Below are 19375 nucleotides of genomic sequence, written 5' to 3' on the forward strand. Positions count from 1 at the left end.
GAAAATGATCAGTGCTAGAATACTTTTGCTGTCCATGGTACTGAAATGCAGAGCTGTCAGTTTTAACTGATACTCACATACACATTTTCCATTTAGTGTGCTGCATTTTATGACCCATTTTGTGAAGGTTTTGTTCCAGGTGTTAATAGCCTATATTTCTTTACTGTAAATTGTATAAGGCAGTTGATCCACCTACACTCTATCTATTCAGTCAATTCAGAAATGTACTAATGTCTTCATTTTTTTTAGAAAGACTTGCATCATTACTCTTTTCTACTTTCTTACCAATGACCATCATTTCTCTTGGGTTACTAACCTCTAAAATCCCTTTAATCATTTCTACAGTTCACTTAGCATCTTCTATTCACAGGTGCCCATATCATATCCAATAATATTCTCCACCAAGTCCACTCTTGACAATTTTTAGATATTAACTTTTTCACTAACAGCAAATGTTACTTTGATGCTTTTGATATTCCCTACTAAATTTACCCTTGAAAAGTTTAGATTATTTTTTCCACTCAAAGTATATATTATTTTTCCTAAACTCTACATAACCATGTCTAAGTCCTAGATGTCTATCTTTATATATTTATGGATTCTATTTTACCTATCAATCTCAGATACATACCCCAAAATAATAACAATTTATTGCAATGTAGAAAAAAATCTATGATCTGAATATAGGATTATTTGAATCTGAATATAATCTGAATATGAATATCATCTTTAAAAAGAACTTTCCTATTCTCAAATTTCAATTTTTTGTGATATCTGATATAGCCATTTTCTTAGACATTTATTATTTAAATTTTATTTAAATAATCTCCTAAACAAAAGTATCTAAGTGCAAAATATTCATTATCCATTATTCCACACCAAATGATTAACCATTTGATAACTTTTTATCAAGTAATTGGACAAAGACATCAAGGTTATATTCATAAAATTTGAAGATAATACCAAGTTTTAGGGGTGAGCTAACATTTCATGGAAGAGTCAAGATTCAAAAAGATCTCTATAGACAAAGAATTGGAAAAAATAAGATTTAGAATGTAAAGGAAAGCAATTGCAACAATATACTTGGTTCCAAAAAGTTGGTTTTTCAAGGACAAGACAGCAGAAATGTGGGTTAGACAGGATCAGTAAAAGTATCTTAGTGTTTTAATGGGATAAAATTTAAATATAAGCTCTGAGTGCAAAATGCCAACCACAAAAAGATATCATTGAATGCTACATTAGAAGGTGATTCCTGTCCTACAATATGCTATAATGTTAAGATCTCAAATGGAATATTGTTTCAGTGTTGAGCATGATATTTTAGGAAAGACATTGATAAACTAGATGGTATTCAAAGGAAGAAGACAAGACGACAAGAATGGTCAAGGGCCTCAAGGTCATGCCACATGATGGTTAGTTCATGAGTCTGGGGATATTTACACTATATCAAAGAAGACTTAGTGGGGGCATTATAGATGATTTCAAATATTTAAAATACTGCCATGTGGGAGAGGGCTTAATATTGCACCTAAGGGGAAGATTATGGATGAACAGATGGATGCAGTAAAGAGCAGATTTTGATCCAACATTAGAGGCAAAATTCCTGATATTTAGAACAATTATAGAGTATGCTGTCTCCAGGAGTAGCATCTTTTTCAGCACTGAAGTGTTGACAGAAAACTGGATGACTACTTCTTGGGGATGTTGAAGAGAAGATTTTTGCTCAAACATAGGTTGAGTACCTTTTTACTTTGAAAATCTATGAGTGTTACAGTTATTAACATAAATCCACTGTGCTTGAATCCAACTCATGACACCATAGATTCCAACCTGAAAAGGATTTTATAAGCCATTGAATTCAATTCCCTGTTTTATTTAATAGATTAAGAAACAGAGGTCCAGAGAAATTAAACATCCCACAGTCAGTGAGTATGACAGGATTTGAATCAAGATTTCCTTCCTCCAAGACCAGTACTCCATACAAGGTCAATAAGCTACTCTTTCTCTCAGTCTTTGTCTCTGTCTCTGTCTCTCTCAACTTTAAGGCAAACTAAGCAGTATATAATACTGTAAAATGCTACAGAGAGTTCTTTATAAAGTCCTTCACCTATATTAACTCATTGATATACTCCATAATGTAGTTAGGACAAGGAAGAATTATGTTTTCTATTTTTTGCAGATGAAGAATTGAGAGTCATCTCAATTACATGTCTTGCCTAATGTCATGCAGCTTCTAATTGACAGAGCCAGAAGAAAAGTCCAGGTCTTCTGATTGCATATTCTGTGCTCTTTCCACTACATTATGTTGAGATAAGAATAGCCAAAGTGTTTAAGTGTTTTTTTTTTTTTTTCTGGTAGATCAATTGCATTCATCAGTATAACTAACACCTGGTCTTGTGGCAGTTCTTGTATTCAAAGTTAGAGACACAATGATAGTATTTTCACTAGGGAAGAACAAACCTTGCTGTTTCTAAAGTAATAAGTATACCTCTTCTCATTTTTGGTGCATTTTAGTCTATATTTTGAAATCTAGGAAATCATGTCTCTGTGAAAATTAAATTATTTTCTATCAAAGAAGTTTAGGGTCTCTAGCATTTTCCTTTGCTTGAGTTGGAAGATATATACTTCTCTAATATTTGAGGATTTCTCCTCAGACAGTCAATCTAGTTAGGACTTACCTGAAGATTAGTCTTTGGTTAGTCTCTGTGGACATACATTTTTTTCCTTGATTCTCTCTTTAGAGAGAACATACTTATTCTATCAATTTTTATAGCATTTTAGTTTTTTCTGACTCAGGTTTGAGCATCATAGTCAGTTTCCAGTCTTTCATCATCTATTTGGCTTTGGATATGGTGCCAAAAATGCTAGGAAGAGCATGTAAACTGACTGCTTGTCATTTAGACTATCCAAAACAAAAGCAAAAATAAAGGAATCCTGGTTGATTGATTCCCAATCTTCTTATCTTTGTCTAAATGAATCAGGATTTAAAAATTATTTTGAGCTTAGCCAGCAAATTATTCATTTGAAACTTTTTCTCTAGGCACCTCCAAGATCATAAACAATTTAATGTTCTATCTGATTTTAAAATTTTATCTCATATATCCTTGAATTCTTTTGCATTGGCATTTTACATTTTCTCATGCTCTCTCATCAATGAGTTCCTATTATTGAATCCAAATCATGAGAATAGTTATGCCAGGTTCACTATGTGGTATGCCTTCTTTCTGGGTAGGTACATCTTAGATCTCCTCAATATTCAGTAAGTCATTTGAATTGGACTCCTATTAAATCTATGTACATAGAAAGTGAACAGTCTATATTTTAGAGCTTACAGATCTCAGGGATATATTCCCATTTTAGGTTTCAGAAGAAACGACTTATATAAACAGACTCCCCCCTCCCCCAGATAAATGAATACACTATTGTAACTCATTACCATTTCTATTGATATGGGTGGTGGAATAGTGTTAGATTAGAGACAAATCCATTTATTCCCAAAATTTTGCATTCACTGCTGATTTTCACAAACTTCTGACCAATCAAATTTAACTTGTCATGTTCTCCCAAGCTAATGCTGAGTTTCAGTTAAGCTACAACCCAACTGATTGTGCACAACAGTTACCATCTGTTCATTTAAAAAGAGACATGACAGGTGACTCCAAGCCCATTTTCTTGGAGCAGTCTTCCAAACTTAATTACACATTCTCTTACATCCTCCTTGAAGCTATTTAAATAAGATCCTTCAAGGGAAACTAAACTTTCAACTATTTTAAGAACTGAAAATTTTAGAGCACAAAATAAATACTTTAAAACTTCCCAATTGTCAGTAAGAACATGCAGATTTTCCAGGGCCCATAAATAAAATGTGGTTTTCTGATTTATAATTGCTTTAACAAAACATTATAATTAAATGACCAATATATAGGGATTAGTGAAGACTTCTGAATGATACAGTTTTTATTAAAAAGCAGTTCAAAAGGACCAAGAGAAGCAATAGGAAAAGAAGAGAAAACAACTTTGAATTAGCTGACTTTTGCAGGACTCTTAGTAGTCACAATAATAAGTAGATGATTCCCTTAGGGTTTGCAAAGAGCCTCAGTGGTAGAAAAGTGTTATCAAAGAAAATGCATTCCCAGAGTTACAATGCTTGAGTTCAGTTTCAGTGCAGAATTATTTTTATTCTTATAGTTCATTTGGTTGCCAAGGTCAGTGCCTTCCCCTGTAGTTCACAAAGGATTTAGAGGAAGTCTATGGGGAGAACTCCCCATAAGAATCAATTTTGTTTTTCTAATAATGAGAATAAAAAGAAATACTTTTCATCTTGACACAAAGATTAAAAATATCAACAAAAGATTTAATTAGAAATAAACTTCATAACAGAAAATATGTTTAGCATGAAGGAATATATGGCATGAATCAAAAATGTAGAGCTTGAAGTTTAGTGATTATCTATTCCAACCCCAGAGAAGTAAACTGAGTGTTGGTACCTGAATTAAAATTGAGATACTACAACTCTAAGTTATAGCATAATTCTATCAAATTATGTTACCTGGTATGCCCTAAAGGAGATACATGGTGATAGTATTACTTTTTTTTTCTTCCTAGGGGATAGGAAGGAGGATATTAAACAAGAACTTGGAAACTAAGGGGAGGACCAATGGTTACTGGAGAATCTCCCTGCCAACCAACTTTGTCTTAATCTAATTACTAGAATCATATAACAATCATATCCAAATAGTAGTATTTTGGTATCTTGTGCCAACTTTTTTAAAGTTTTCAAGAGAAAGAAGGGGTAAACTGAAGCCAGTCCAGTGAGTTGAATAACCAGTGAAGCAAACATCACCAATGAGATTCAAATTTTATACACATTTCTAAGAGAGCAAATTTTTTTTTATAAAATAGGTCATATTTGCCAGGCAAATAGGCCACTGCCACACAAGTAAAACATGGTAATCAGACATGTTTTCCCTCTCTTCACATATTATCATTTACTTTATAAATTTTTCAAATTTCCTTTAACTATGTGATGTCCATGGTCATTATTTGTGCTATCAACCCTACTTATTGAGGTATCAACTTCACTATCTTATGAACATGGCAAATTTCACAACTTTTTTATGTTAATAGTACTATTCAGTACACTAAATGCTTATTTGTGCATGAATGAGAATTGCCACTTCAAAAAAGAAAGGGAAAGAAAAGGGAAAAGTATGCAAATGGAAAACACCTGAACTGTGGAAGGATGCTTAAATTCAAAAAGGAGTTGAGTTATAAAGGGGGTAAATGGAGATAAGAAAAAAGCTAGAATTAAAGGAAGATTAAAAATACTAACTTGGGGTAACTGGATGGTGGGATAGATAGAGAATTGGCACTAGCATCAGGAGGACCTGAGTTCAAATTCAGCTTCAGATACTTAATACTTAACTGCCTCACCTTGGGCAAGGTAATTTACCCCATTGTTTTGAAGAAATAAAAAAAAACCCTTACTAACAACTAATATTTGTTAAAGATGCTCTATGGGTTCAAAGAATAATAAATCTGATCATACTCTTTGACCCAACAATTCCAAATCTAGGCCTTTATTCAGAAGAAATCATAAAAAAATGGGAAAGAGGGGAGTGGGAAGGGAGGATGGAAGGAAATTTTAAAACTCAAAAATATACATATCCATATGGTTAAAAAAATAAATAATAGTAAAAAAAGAAGCTAAGGGAAGCCGATGACTGTGAGAAATCAAGAAATAATAAAACAAAACCAAAAAATTAAAAACTAGAAAAATTAAAAAATAAAAATGGGAAGGTCCCACATGCTCCAAAATATTCATAGCAGTTCTTTTTGAAGTGGCAAAGAATTGAAAATTGAGGGGATGCCCATCGATTGGGGAATGGTGGAACAAGTTATGGTACATGAATATTATGGAATACTATTGTTCTATAAGAAACTATGAATGGACAGACTCTAAAGAAGCATGGAATGAATTACAGGAACTGATTGAAGAGTGAAGGGGACAGAACCAAGAGAACATTATACACACTAACAACATTATAACTTGATCAAACTTGATGGAAGCAGCTACTCTCAGTAGTTCAGAGAGCTTGGACTACCCTAGGAAATCAGCTATAAACAATGTTATCCCTATCCAGAGGAAGGAAAAAAAATAAAACCAAAATAACCCATAGAATCTGAATGGACATTACATTGACTATTTAAAAATTTCTCTTATATATGTCTTTTCTATCTCATGGATTTCTCTTTTTCCTTATTCCTAATTCCTCATACCAAAAATGACCAATCTGTAAACATGTTATACATAAATGTGTATGTACAATATTCATCTGACTCTTCACCGTTAAGGGAAGAGGGGGATAAGAAGGGAGGGTGGAAGGAAATCATGTAACTTAAAAATATGCATATGCGTGTAGATGTATGTTGAAAAACTTTCACAACATATAATTAGGAAAATAAAATATCAATTGGGAAAAAAAATAAAGATGGTCTATGGGTGCTATACCATACTCTTCCCTGACCACTCTGTCAGCCTGTCAAAATTATATCCATATTTCAGGGTCTTTATTTCATTAAAACAACTTATAATGAAGCTCAGAAAGGATAATTAGAGCAATTTGTCTTGATATCAATATGGAGAAATGATTTTAATGGGATATTCTAAGGATCTCTCTTTCCTCAGACCTCCTCATTTCAATGTTCATTTCTCAGTTTGTTTTAATGAATGATTAAAATGTAGGTATGGATGATATTCATGAAATTTTCAGGTAATACATAACTATGAGTAATAGCTAAAACACCAAATGTTAGAAGTGGCATTGAAAAGGCAATAACAATGGACCAAAGAAGCTGGCCAGAAAAAAAAAAGATTAGTTAAGAGTAATTAAAGTAAATAATCTTGTGTTATTAAAAAAAACTGCAAAAATACATAATGAGGGAAACATGATTAGAAAGCATATAATATTAAAAAAAAAGGCCTGGGGATTTTAGTCTAATTTGACTATGCCATTTCAATCAAAATAGCTAATGTGATACTAGGCTTCAGTAATGGACTATTCTACTTACCAACATAATTTTTGTTATCTTTCTTAGCTTTGTCACCATTAATTCAACTTCCACTATGATTTTAACCATTCATATCTGAGAATGAATCAATACCATGAAGGACTATATACAATGTAGTCTAATGGCCTTCTTACTTATTTTTTTTTAGTTTTTTGCAAGGCAAATGGGGTTAAGTAGCTTGCCCAAAGCCACATAGCTAGGTAATTATTAAGTGTCTAAGACTGGATTTGAACCCAGGTACTCCTGACTCCAGGGCCAGTGCTTTATCCACTGTGCCACCTAGCCTCCCCTGGCCTTCTTACTTATGAGGGTCCCATTTAGCCCCCACATCCATCTATCCCTCTCCATGTGTTTACACTGGAAAAGTTTAAACTCATTGGTCTCTTCAAATGTGAGAAGATTTCTCAAATGAAGAGGGATTTTACGTATTTTCTCTGATGCCAGAAGGCAATACTGGCAGCAAGGGTTGGTAGTTATAGTAGGTTAGATTTGGGTTCAGCAAATGACTTTGCCTTTAAAACTCGTTCTTCTAGAATCATGTACCTAGATGGATCAGTACACCATAAATACATGTTAGATGAATAAATACTTGTAAGATATTTTAATGTAATTCTAGAAACCCTTTCTAAATAGTAAAGATATCCAACAATATAGATGACCGTCATTAGAGGGATTCAAATGGAAACTGTAAGATCACTTGCTGGATTTATTATAGAAGAGTTTCTTAATTCCTCCAGAGTTTGAAGATTTAGAGTATATTATCATTCTTTGCAACTCTGTGGATCTGTGATTCCCTTTTAGTCAAATATTACTCTAGCTTTGCAATTTCACATTTTCATTAGGTTTTTTTTTATCACATGTTTTTCTTATTTTATTTTAGTTTCTGTTTTTAATCATATATTTTTCTTATTTTTTTATGTTAGTTTCTGTCTAGATTTAGGAGTTCATGCTTCCTTTCAATACTTCTTTGTCAAATGTCTTTTCGATTAAATTTTCAATTAAATAGACTATTTAGCTTTATTTTTAATTTCATTTAAGCATCTTTTATCCAAATCTTTAAAAGTCTTTTATCTGCTTTTTGTTTCATTACTCTTCCCACTTTTATTTCAGAAATCTTAGTCACTTTTATATTGATTTCATTTTCGGTCACTTTGTTAATTTTGACAGTTAGATTTCATGTTGTCATTAAAAGCTTCCATGTTCAGATACTTTTAATTAAGTAACAAAGATTCTTTTACCAACTTGAATACTTCACTTGTACACATGACAACCCTCACACAGTCATGATAAACATGAATGAGAACAACAGACTTGTTCTATTGATAAGATATTAGATCAAGACACAAAGGAATGTTAGTACATATTATGAATGAAAATGCCACTGGATACATAACAATATATTAAGAATGACCCAGAAAAGGTATGACTTCTTACAAGACCATTGAAGATAGAAAACAATAAAATTGTTTTCATCATTATCACATTTTTTCAATATTATCCCATATCATAGCAATAATTATACCAAAAAATAGAAGGAGATCATTATGGGGAAACTGATACTGTCTATTCTCTTCTTGGGAAGACAAGTCTATCATTATTATCAACAAATGCATATACAGTTTTCTATTCATAAAGTTATGTGCTGGGCAAATGCGAGTAGTATAAGTTTGTGCCACAGAAATTATAGGAATAAGTCCTGTTCTTTACTTAGAGAATTTCCCCCCTTTTGTTAAAAGGTTGAAAGTTAAGGCAAGATATAGAAAAGAATGACATTTACAGAAGGAAAATGTAATTACCATCTAGATCATTCTCTGGTGTCTCAGCGGTATACCAGTCTGAGGAAGGACCAGTGCCATTAACTGTCATGGCTGCCACTTGGAAACTGTATTGACTTCCTTTTTCTAGTCCTGGGAAAGACATGAGAGCAAAAGAAAAAGGACCATTGAGTAAGAATCTTTCCATTAGAGTTGTCAAAGCAATAATAACATTAACTACAACAGTAGAAAGCAATAGCTTAAGTCTATTTCTCTTTTTTGTTTGTTTACAAAGGACAATAAAGTCATAACAGCACTCTTTTTCTATTCTTTACATTTTGTTGTTCTCCATTTCTAAAGCAATATATTTAAAGAAATATCCCTGAATTTATTCAAAGCATGCAATATTAACCATGGAGAATCAACCACCACATAACAACATCAAGGATCTGCTTCTTTCCTAGTTTGGAAGGACTCTTATTTATAAGGCAAGAAAAAAAAATTTTTTTAAATGTCTTAGTTGTTCATTAACTATAATTAAAAAAAGAATAGGGATTAAAAGGTAAAAAAGGTATTTATTGAAAATATCCAATCCATGGATAGAGCACATGGGCCCTGGAGTCAGGAGTACTTGAGTTCAAATCCAGCCTCAGACACTTAATAATTGCCTAGTTGTCACTTAACCCCAAAACCTTGCAAAAAACCAAAACAAAACAAAAAGAAAATATCCAATCTTCAATGCCTTGAAACACAAATTTTAAATAGTTAAGCAGAGACTGCATTGTTCCAACCAGTATTGCAAAGTTTTGTATAATTTAGCCCTAATCATTTAACTTTCAACATAAAATCATCTTGGAACTCTACAAAGAAGAAAACATAAAGGAAATCTATCTCAAGGCCCAGGTCAAGACCTTAATAGTCTACCAATTCTACATTTTATTTTTTTCCCCTAAAGATAAGATTTCTCTGGCCTACATCTAATTCTAATTTGGCCAATTGCTATTTAGTCATTTAAGTCCTTTCTGACTCTTCATAACTCCATTTCAGGTTTCTTAACAAAGATATTGAAGTGATTTGCATTTTCTTTTTCAACTTATTTTACAGATGAGGAAAGGGAAACTAGGTTAAGTAACTTGCCTGGTATCACAGAAGTTTGGATTTTAACTCAGGTCTTCCTTACCCTAGGCTCAGTATTCTATCTCCTATATCATCAATTTGACAAATTACTGTATTCAAATTACATTTTTTTAGGCAAGGCAAATGTAGTTAAGTGGCTTGCCCAAAGGCCACGCAGGTAAGGTAATTATTAAGTGTCTGAGGCTGGATTTGATCTCAGGTACTCCTGACTCCAGGGCCAGTGCTCTATCCATTGCACCACCTAGCCACCCCTCAAATTACATTTTTAAATGAATAAATGGCATGCTCTAACCAATGCACAACTCAAACTAAATTGACAAAGTCCTTGACATTAAAGAGATGAAAATAAAAGAAAGTCAAAATTTATATAAACACTAAAAAGCTGTATAATATACTTGCAAGTTACATCTATATGGACCAAGATAAGTTAAAAATAAACTAAAATAAATGAAAATAATGTGTATACAAGAGATGATGTCCCTATAAGGCTGAACTTCAGAGATCTGGATAACTCAAGTCAGGTCCTGGGGCATTACATAAGGATTGCGATGCAAAGAACTTTCTCAGGAGGAAACTCATGCCCTTTTGGGTCTACTTTGTTCAAGGTTCATATATTTATGAACAAAACTTCTGAACTAGGTTTCCAGTCCAATTGTATGTCTTAGTTTTGGCAACATGTATTTTTCATTTTGGCACTATGTATATTACAAATTGTTGTGCATTTCAGCTTTGGCTTTGCAATGTTGTTTAGATCAATACAATTAATCCAAATGCTCCTGTAAATAGGCTCATCTAGTGAGCTGCTTTATCAATAGGAAATCCTTCTTTGTTTGAAACTAATACACCCCTGTTTCTCTGCCAAGAAAATCCCAAATGGGGTCATGAAGAAACATACATGAACTGAACAATAAAAAAAGCTCAGTATTGATGAATCTAGCTAACACCTTAAGTGAAAATATATATATATATATATATATATGCATAAATAAATATATATATATATCTTGTTTAATACCTTGTTTGATGAATTTTACTCATTAGAAGATTTCTGAGAGAACTTATTTTATAGTTTCATCTGTCATAATATATTGTATAATTTTGATGTAGGTGTAGGAATATTTTTTAGTAATCTTTCAAGAATGTTTTTTGCTCTATTATCTTACATACTTTATATACCATTAAACTATAAACACGGCACGATCTAATATTTGTGAGTTTATGACTATAAATATATGGTCTTGTTTAGAAATTTACCTATGAAATCCTGCCTATACCCTTTACATTTTTTTTCATTAAGGGAACCTTTATTGAATACATAGATTATTCTCATGAACATTTTATAGAGATGAGAAAGAAGGCACATTAGTCGACAGAAAGATCTTGATTCAAAACAAACAAAAATTTTAGACAGAAAATATTGAACCTCCTTGTCAAGTCCAGGGACATGGCAGCCAATGTCTGCATCACATTAATGATTACAGTGAAGTTCATTTGCAAAATATTAGGGAAAAGGCAACTACGAAGAACAATCTTGCTTTGTACAGCAAACCAGTATAAATCACTTGAACTCTAGGCCTGCAGAGAACTATGACAGACCATCCTGAGACTATTATGAATAAATGAAAGAGGAATAGAAGTAATGGTAAGTCCTGCTGACTTTCATAGAAATCTGTTCTCATCTGTATTAGTAGTAGTGTCTTAGTTTCCCAGATACTCTGTGAACAAGTGCCATAAGCACTTAAGAAGATGACACAATATGTATGTACAATGCTACCCTGACTGTTCACCACTGAGGGGAAGAGAATGGGAAGGGAAGGTGGAAGGAAATATTGTAACTTAAAAATAAAAAACCATGTGCATATGGATAAAAAATAATAAAGATTGCTATTCAAAAGAATTTTTTTGTAAAAGTTGACCCAACTGGGAGAGCTGCTGAGCCTAAGTACAGTGAGCACAAATCTCTAAGTAAGGGATAAGGGGAAGAGAACATGAGGGTAAATGATTTTATAGATGTCCACAGATTGATTTTTAATATATCTCAAAGAAGGATAGGTCCAAGAATTAGGGAAAATGAGTTAGGAATCATGGCTGTTGTTTTTGTTTGTTGCTTCTTACAAACAAAACAAACCAAAAAGGTTCACCAATTAAAGATCTGCAAACAAGTTTCCAAATTTAATAAAATCTCTTTTTATATAGTGATCTTTTATAATGACGATTGTCATGATGATGATAATGATACCAAACATTTATTAAGTATGTTAAAGCTTTCAAAGAATTTTACAAATATCTCATTTTAGCCTTATAAACACTCTTGGAGGTAGTCATTATTATTCCCTCTATTTATACATGAAGAAACTCTATACATGAGAATGCTGAAAGAGGTTAAGTGAGTTGTTCAGGTTCATATACCTAGTAAATATCTGAGGTTGGGTTTGTACTAAGTGTTCCTGATTCTAGAACCAACTCTTTATTTGCTGCTTTTATGACAATTTTAGTCATATTAATGTATTATTGATGTTATTTCTCTTCCAATTACATTTTCAGTTTAAATGTTAGCAGGGTAGATATGAAGCTTAACATAATGGAATAGATATTATAGAATTTACATTGTTGACATATGCAGTCCATTGAAAAAAGATATTTTGAAGATGGAACTCTTAAATTTAGCTAACTGAAATTCTATTCTACCTATTCTGCTTTTACATAAAAGAAATGATGCTTTTCTTTTCCTCAAGGGAATGATGGCTTTATCTTTCACTCTGAGAGGATTTATGTTTGCACTACTTTATATCTGAATGAGAATTTCCAAAAATTCGAAGACTTCCTCTTATTATACTTGTTTCACAAGTTCTGGGATTCAATGAGTGCTATACACGAAATGTGACCTGCCATTTATCTCAATCTATTATTCTTTGTGTTGCTGTTGGTGAGTCCTATCTCTCTTTAGCATACTTATGGATGAAAAAATTCCCACTCTGATCTGGCTTCTTGGATTGAGTGGAGGTTACCCTAGGCTATTCGAGGCTATAGCAATAGAGTCAAGCTCTGACTTCCATATTAAACTGGACAGGCATTTTATACAGACTTTGAGATGAACTTTACCTCTGTCTTATAATTTTTCCTTGTTCAGTTTCAGAAGTTCCATTGGCTAGAACACTGACTACCTAATGATAACATTTTTGGTTATAAAAATGTAGGAAATCCTTGTCCTAAGAGTTAAACAGTTTGTAGTATGGATTAGCAGACTGCCTCCATATAAATATCATAGTTGATTTAATTACTCACATTTATATAGTGATTTAAGGTTTTCAAAGTGCTTTATATTATCTTACTACATTTCTCACAATTAGTTGAGAGATATTATTATCACGATTTTCTAAACTGGGGTTTTTAAAAAGTTATATAGGCAGGGAAAGGTCTTTTGCATAGGATGTATTTAAAATGAGATTTGAATCTAAATCTTCTTGACTTCAAAATAGTCAATAAACATTTATTAAGCTTTTACTTTTGGGGCAAAAAGTGGTTTCTTCCTTCAAGGAGCTTACAGTCTAATGGTAAGACAATATACAAACAATTATATGCAAACAAGATACAAGGTAAATTGAATATAATCAACAGGGAGATGACATTAGCATTAAAGAAGAATAGGAAAGGTTTCCAGCAGAAGTAGGGACTTCTGTTGAGACTTAAAGGAATCAAGGAATCCCAGATGGACAAGAGGAGGGACAGCATATCTGGCATGAGGGACAACCACTAAAAATACTCAGAGTTGGTAGATGGATTATCTTATTTGAAGGAAGGCAAGGAGGTCCATCATTGGATTGAAGTATGTTACAGGGGTTGTGGGGGTACATAAGGATTAAGAAAACTGGAAAAGTGGAAGAGGGATTAGGTTGTGAAGGCTTTATCCCATGTCATAGTTTCTCCCTGTTGAAGAAATGAGATACTTTTGCCATCTTTTCATTTATGGTATTCCAGTTCTTCAAAGATTCATAGTATCTTATCATGGACACTCCTTATACTGATGCCAACCGCAAATTCTCTCTCTCTCTTAGTAGATATATATTCTTCTAGAATTGTTGTGACCAGAATACTTCTCACCATGGTGATCCAAGATCTCCAAATGTAACTAGTTATGTCTTCACACAAAAGACATGTAATTCAAAAATCAATCAGCAATCTTTTATTAAGCACCTACCAATATTTTCTGTCTTCAAGAATTTCTATTTTACCAGAAGAGCTAATGTAGATATAAGCATAGAAATGCACATATGCACACATATGTAAATATATGTGTGTAATATATTTATAGAAACCCACACATACATATACACATACACATTGACAATAAAGAAATAAAAGGAAAAGATTATTTTAGGCGAAGGGGGTAGCTAAGTTTCACAGTAGATAGAGTGCCAGGCCTGGAGTCAGATGAAATGAGACCTTAGACACTTACTAGTTGTGTGACCCTGGGCAAGTCACTTTTGCCTCAGTTAGGAAACTATGAAATAGTTTGAATCTATGAAATAAGCTGGAAAAGGAAATGACAAGTCACTTCAGTAACTCTGCCAAGAAAACCTCAAATGGGATCATAAAGAATGGGACATAACTGAAACAATTGAGCAACAAGAAAGTTTTAGGAAGTATTCTCTGAAGCCTCTTCATTTTAGAAAGATCTTCCAAGGCCTGCCTTCACTCCATTTACATAGTCTTATAGAATACAGTATCACTTCCAGGCCACGATGAAGCATAGAAGCATGCATCAGTGAATATCAATTGATCATGCCCATTTTACTACATTTCTCAAATATGTTTATATAAAAAGATGATAGGATCTGCATTACTGATTATGTATTCATAGATTATTGAATAGTAAAATATATTATATTAAAATATGGTAAAGTGACTATATGTATTTATAAAAATAAGATTTAGGATAGGTGCAGCTAGGTGGTTCAGTGGATAGAGCACCGACCCTGGAATCAGGAGGACCTGAGTTCAAATGTGATCTCAGACACTTAATAATTACCTAGCTGTGTGATCTTGTGCAAGTCACTTAACCCCATTGCCTTGCAAAAACAGGAAAAAAAAGATATATTATGATATTGAGAATATAAAGAAAAATGAAGTATGGATTAAAAAGTAAACTATTTCATGCTATATGATTCCCCAGGTCAGACTTTTCCTCATTATAGCTTATGTAATCCTATATTGCTGAAGTATGAAGGGAATTTAGAGTTATCCATATTTTAAAAAATAAGGAAATTGAAATAAGTAGAAGTGACTTGCCTATGGACATGGAAGTAAGCACAAGAAAAGTCATGCTTTGAACCTGAGGACCTGTAAATCCTTACTTTTTCCATGCTAACACACTATTTTGACTGAGAGTAGTTTTTTCTCTAGAAACACAGTGCCCTGACTTTCTTTATATTCTGCCAACAATGCTTTTTCTTCATATCTGGTGACAAAAGAAGTGAGAATTTCTATCTTATTGTCCTGCAGAAAATAAAGGGAGAAAAGATCAAGATAATGATGAGTAACAGTGGTGTTAATTTTCAAGGTTGTGAGCTGTAAGTGGGTAATCAATGAATATCAACAGTGAGTTATCGAAAAATATGAATGTTTGCCTGGAAATTTATAAAAAGTGGAAAATTCTTAAAGGATCACAGCTACATCCAGGATCACATAGAAAATTAATTTACCTTCACTTGAGAACAACTCTTGTTTGGGAAAAAGAGCCAAAGAATTCCTTGTTAACCTGCCTTTTCCTTTTTTTCTGTTTTATCTATACATTCATTCACATTTATTAGTATTATATTTGTTGGTATTATCACAATACAGAAATGGTTATTCTGTGTCATGCTAGTTGTCAACTGGCAGTAGAGATACAAGGAACAATCTAAAATTAATAGTAAATTGCTTACTCAAAGACTCATCTTACTAGTTCTATAAAAAATAGTTGGAAAGATAGCATGAATATTTGAGCTTTAAAATCTTACTACTCTTACCTAATCATGTCTAGATTTCCTTTCCCACATTTTTTCTAAACACTTTTGAAATGGTCTTGAGTCATTGAAGCAATTGTTGGGCAGGAGAGCATAAACTAAATAACCTAAATATTTTTGGGGAAAAAAAAGTATGACATATGATAGAAAGAACATTGGGTCAAAGGTCCAGGCAACCTAGACTCTCTAGTGCAGTTTCTTTCTCTTACTAGCTATGTAAGTACAGCTAACTCACTGTCTCTTCACTTTAGTTTCCTTAAGTATAAAATGTGGAGGTTTAATTAGATGATCTCTAAGGTCACTTCCAGTTCTAAAATTGCATGACAATCTAATTTCTTTAAAATCATGATAACCTGAGTTGGTGACATTTTAAACCAGTATAATCTTTCCTTTTTTCCTTGAATTGCTAGACCTGTTATAAAATTGCTGTGCTATTGCTTCCATTTTTCAGTCCATAAAATACCAATACACGTTTATCATTATGTTTATTCTATATTGGCCGTGGAACACAAGAAAACTGTTAAATTTAATCACAAACAACCTCCTGGGAAGAGCACTCAAAATTAAAAACAGCACTTTAAAATTTAGCTGACATGGGTTCCCACAATAAAACTGATAGCAGCTATTTAAAATCCTTGTTATAACTCTGAATTACTTTGTTACTGCAGATGTCTCATTATCCTGAGGAAAAAAAAGAAAGAAACACCTGCCTAACAAATAGAGGCTTGTAAAGAAATTTTAAGTATCTACACCTGAATATTTAAATCACCTAATTGAATCATTCCAGTATTTCTAAATTTCTTGCAGTCAAATCAACACACAAATGTATCTAATAATGATATTTTAAAACCATGGTCAAATCTTCAAGATTTAAACATCAGGCATCATTTTCTCTTCAGTAGGATCTATGACTTCCATTTACTGCTGAGAATGTTTGTCATCATGAATTCCCTAATTTTACTCTAAAGATAAGTCATAGCTAACCCTCTCCTACTAATCCAGAGTACTTTTTTTTATAGACTCTAGGCTCCCTTACAATGAAAGCATTCTTTATGCCTCACCACAAGCCACTGCTACAAGCTAGCAAAATGAGGAAAAAGTTGATATAGCCTTTTTACATATTATTGTCACTTAAGTCTTTAAGAATAAACAGGGTATCTGATGGTTTCTAAGACTGTCTCAATTACAAATGAGCTCTGACACACCATCACTCTATGGCAGGTAATCTTATTGAAACTTGATTTTCTTTACCTTTGCCATCTCATCAGGATGAACATTCTCCTACAACATAATTACATGCTGTCAAATTTAGGGAGTAGCTATATGACACAAAGACACTGTAGTTATGAAGCTATAATCATCAGCTTGAAAAAGAGACCCAGAGGTGAAACCAGGTCAAGATGACTTGGGACTGTCTATAGTACCTGCAGTTATCCAGTAGTAAAGAAACATTTGACCTTGCATAACTCAGTTATGAATTAAAAGCAAGCATAACTAGCTAAAATATAAAGGTCTTAAATGACCATGGCCAGATTTAGGGTGGACTTTTTTTTCAGACCAGCAAACCATCTTCCTCTGCCTGCATCCAAGGTAGCGTCATCAGCAGTTTTTGAGGGTATTTTTAATTATACCTCCCTTTGTCATGAAAGTTGCTAACTATATATCAGAACAGGATTAAAATTATCATTCTGTTCAATAATTGCTTTGAGGAGGAAAATAATTTGTAATCTTGAATAGGATCATATTAAGCTTAGCTGAGTGTATGTCTCCAAATATGGCAACACAGTTCATTTTCCAATTTAGTTTATCTTCACAACATGAACTAACATGTAACATAACACCTAATATAACATACCAAGAGAATGTGATACTCAAGAATATGGGAAGGCTTTATTGATTTCTGGCAACATAATATACATAATTCTTGGTGTAAGAGGTCCTATGCTAGTTCACATCCCAATACACCTTTTCCTTAGTAGTTAGGGCTTAGGGAATTGCCAGAGATATAAAGGGGGAACATTAAATATATTTTCCAGCATCACAAAGTTAGTTTTGAAGGTAAAATATGAATCTAGGTCCTTTAGCCTATTCATCTATTCCATATAAGCACCTATTATGATAGGTCAGTAATTTAGAATCGTACAATGCTCTCAGATTATTCTGTATCTCCTCCTGCCTTCTTGCTTCCACTTCTCAAACCATTAAGTTATTCTTCAAAAATGTGAGATATTCAGCAGATATATGTATGTATGTATGTATATACATGCATATATATGTATATATCCATATTTATCCATATTTATAATATGAATTACAATAGCAAAGTCTGTAACTTCCAAGAAAGAATTTATGAGTTTTGATGATAGAGGCAGCTGATGCATAGAGTGTCAGACTTGGAGTATGAAAGACCTGAGTTCAAATGTGATTACAGACATTAACTATATCCCTGGGTGAGTTGTTTAACTTCTGCTTATGTACATTTCCTCAATTTTAAGACCTGAAGGGTCTTCTGAGGATCAAATGGCATTATATTTGTGAAAAGTACTTAGCCTGGTACCTAGCCCATAATAGGGCTATATGTCCTTTTGCATGGGACATGTTGAGTTTAAGGTGATAATAGAGGATAATCATATAAGCAGTTGGAAAGAGGAAGGAAATGAGTTCTTTATGATTAAATTTATTAATTTAGTTATAATTAAATTGTGATAAATGATCCTAAAGGTTCTTTCCAGCTCTGGACACCCAGGTTATATTTTTTTTATTTCTCTCTTTATGTTCTTACTGCTCCCCTTACTTTAAGATGTGTGATGCCATAATACGCATGTCTTTGAAGATTTGTAAAAAATAAAGTATGGGAGGGAGTTAGATTAGGTGAATCTAGAGGCATTACTGCCCAAATCCTGCAATTTATGTACTATGTTGGAGAAACAGGTAAGGTTACTAACTTTGATGATTTTCTTTACAATAAACTAAATGATTGATGTGTGTTGTCTTTTGCTCTTCCCAGGAGTAGGGAACCTCGGTTCCATGTGCTGATGAGCCATTGTCAATACAACTAAGATGGGACTCGAAATTCAATAAATCTAGCAGCTTTCTGGGGTGAATTAATTAAATGTTTGACCAAATATAACCCACATATAATATACTCAATACCCAAATGGCCCTTTGGGGAAAAAAAAGGTTCCCCATTCCTATTTAGCAGACTGATCTTAAAATCATTTCCTTCTTCTGCTCTTTTATCAACTAAATCTTAAAAGAATCTGGACTCTACCATAACTATCAAAATAATATACTGGAATAGCTTAAGTGCTTAGGAATTTCTTAGACACCTGTTTTCAGGAGTCTCCCCAAAGTTATGACAAAACATGATATTTGAGTTCGGCTACTCTGGAAATATATCATTTGTTC

General features: G+C 32.9%; 1 protein-coding gene across 1 annotated transcript in view; it reads right to left on the reverse strand.

The window, feature by feature from the left end:
* The window catches only part of DCC (DCC netrin 1 receptor), a 1459593-nt gene that overhangs the window by 204381 nt on the left and 1235837 nt on the right, over nucleotides 1–19375 (reverse strand). The window contains exon 14 of the mRNA XM_074202006.1: nucleotides 8868–8978. Coding sequence (XP_074058107.1) covers nucleotides 8868–8978 — 111 coding nt within the window. The remainder of the gene's footprint in view (nucleotides 1–8867; nucleotides 8979–19375) is intronic.

This window comes from Macrotis lagotis, chromosome X (genome assembly GCF_037893015.1).
Source record: "Macrotis lagotis isolate mMagLag1 chromosome X, bilby.v1.9.chrom.fasta, whole genome shotgun sequence".
NCBI lineage: Eukaryota > Metazoa > Chordata > Mammalia > Peramelemorphia > Peramelidae > Macrotis > Macrotis lagotis.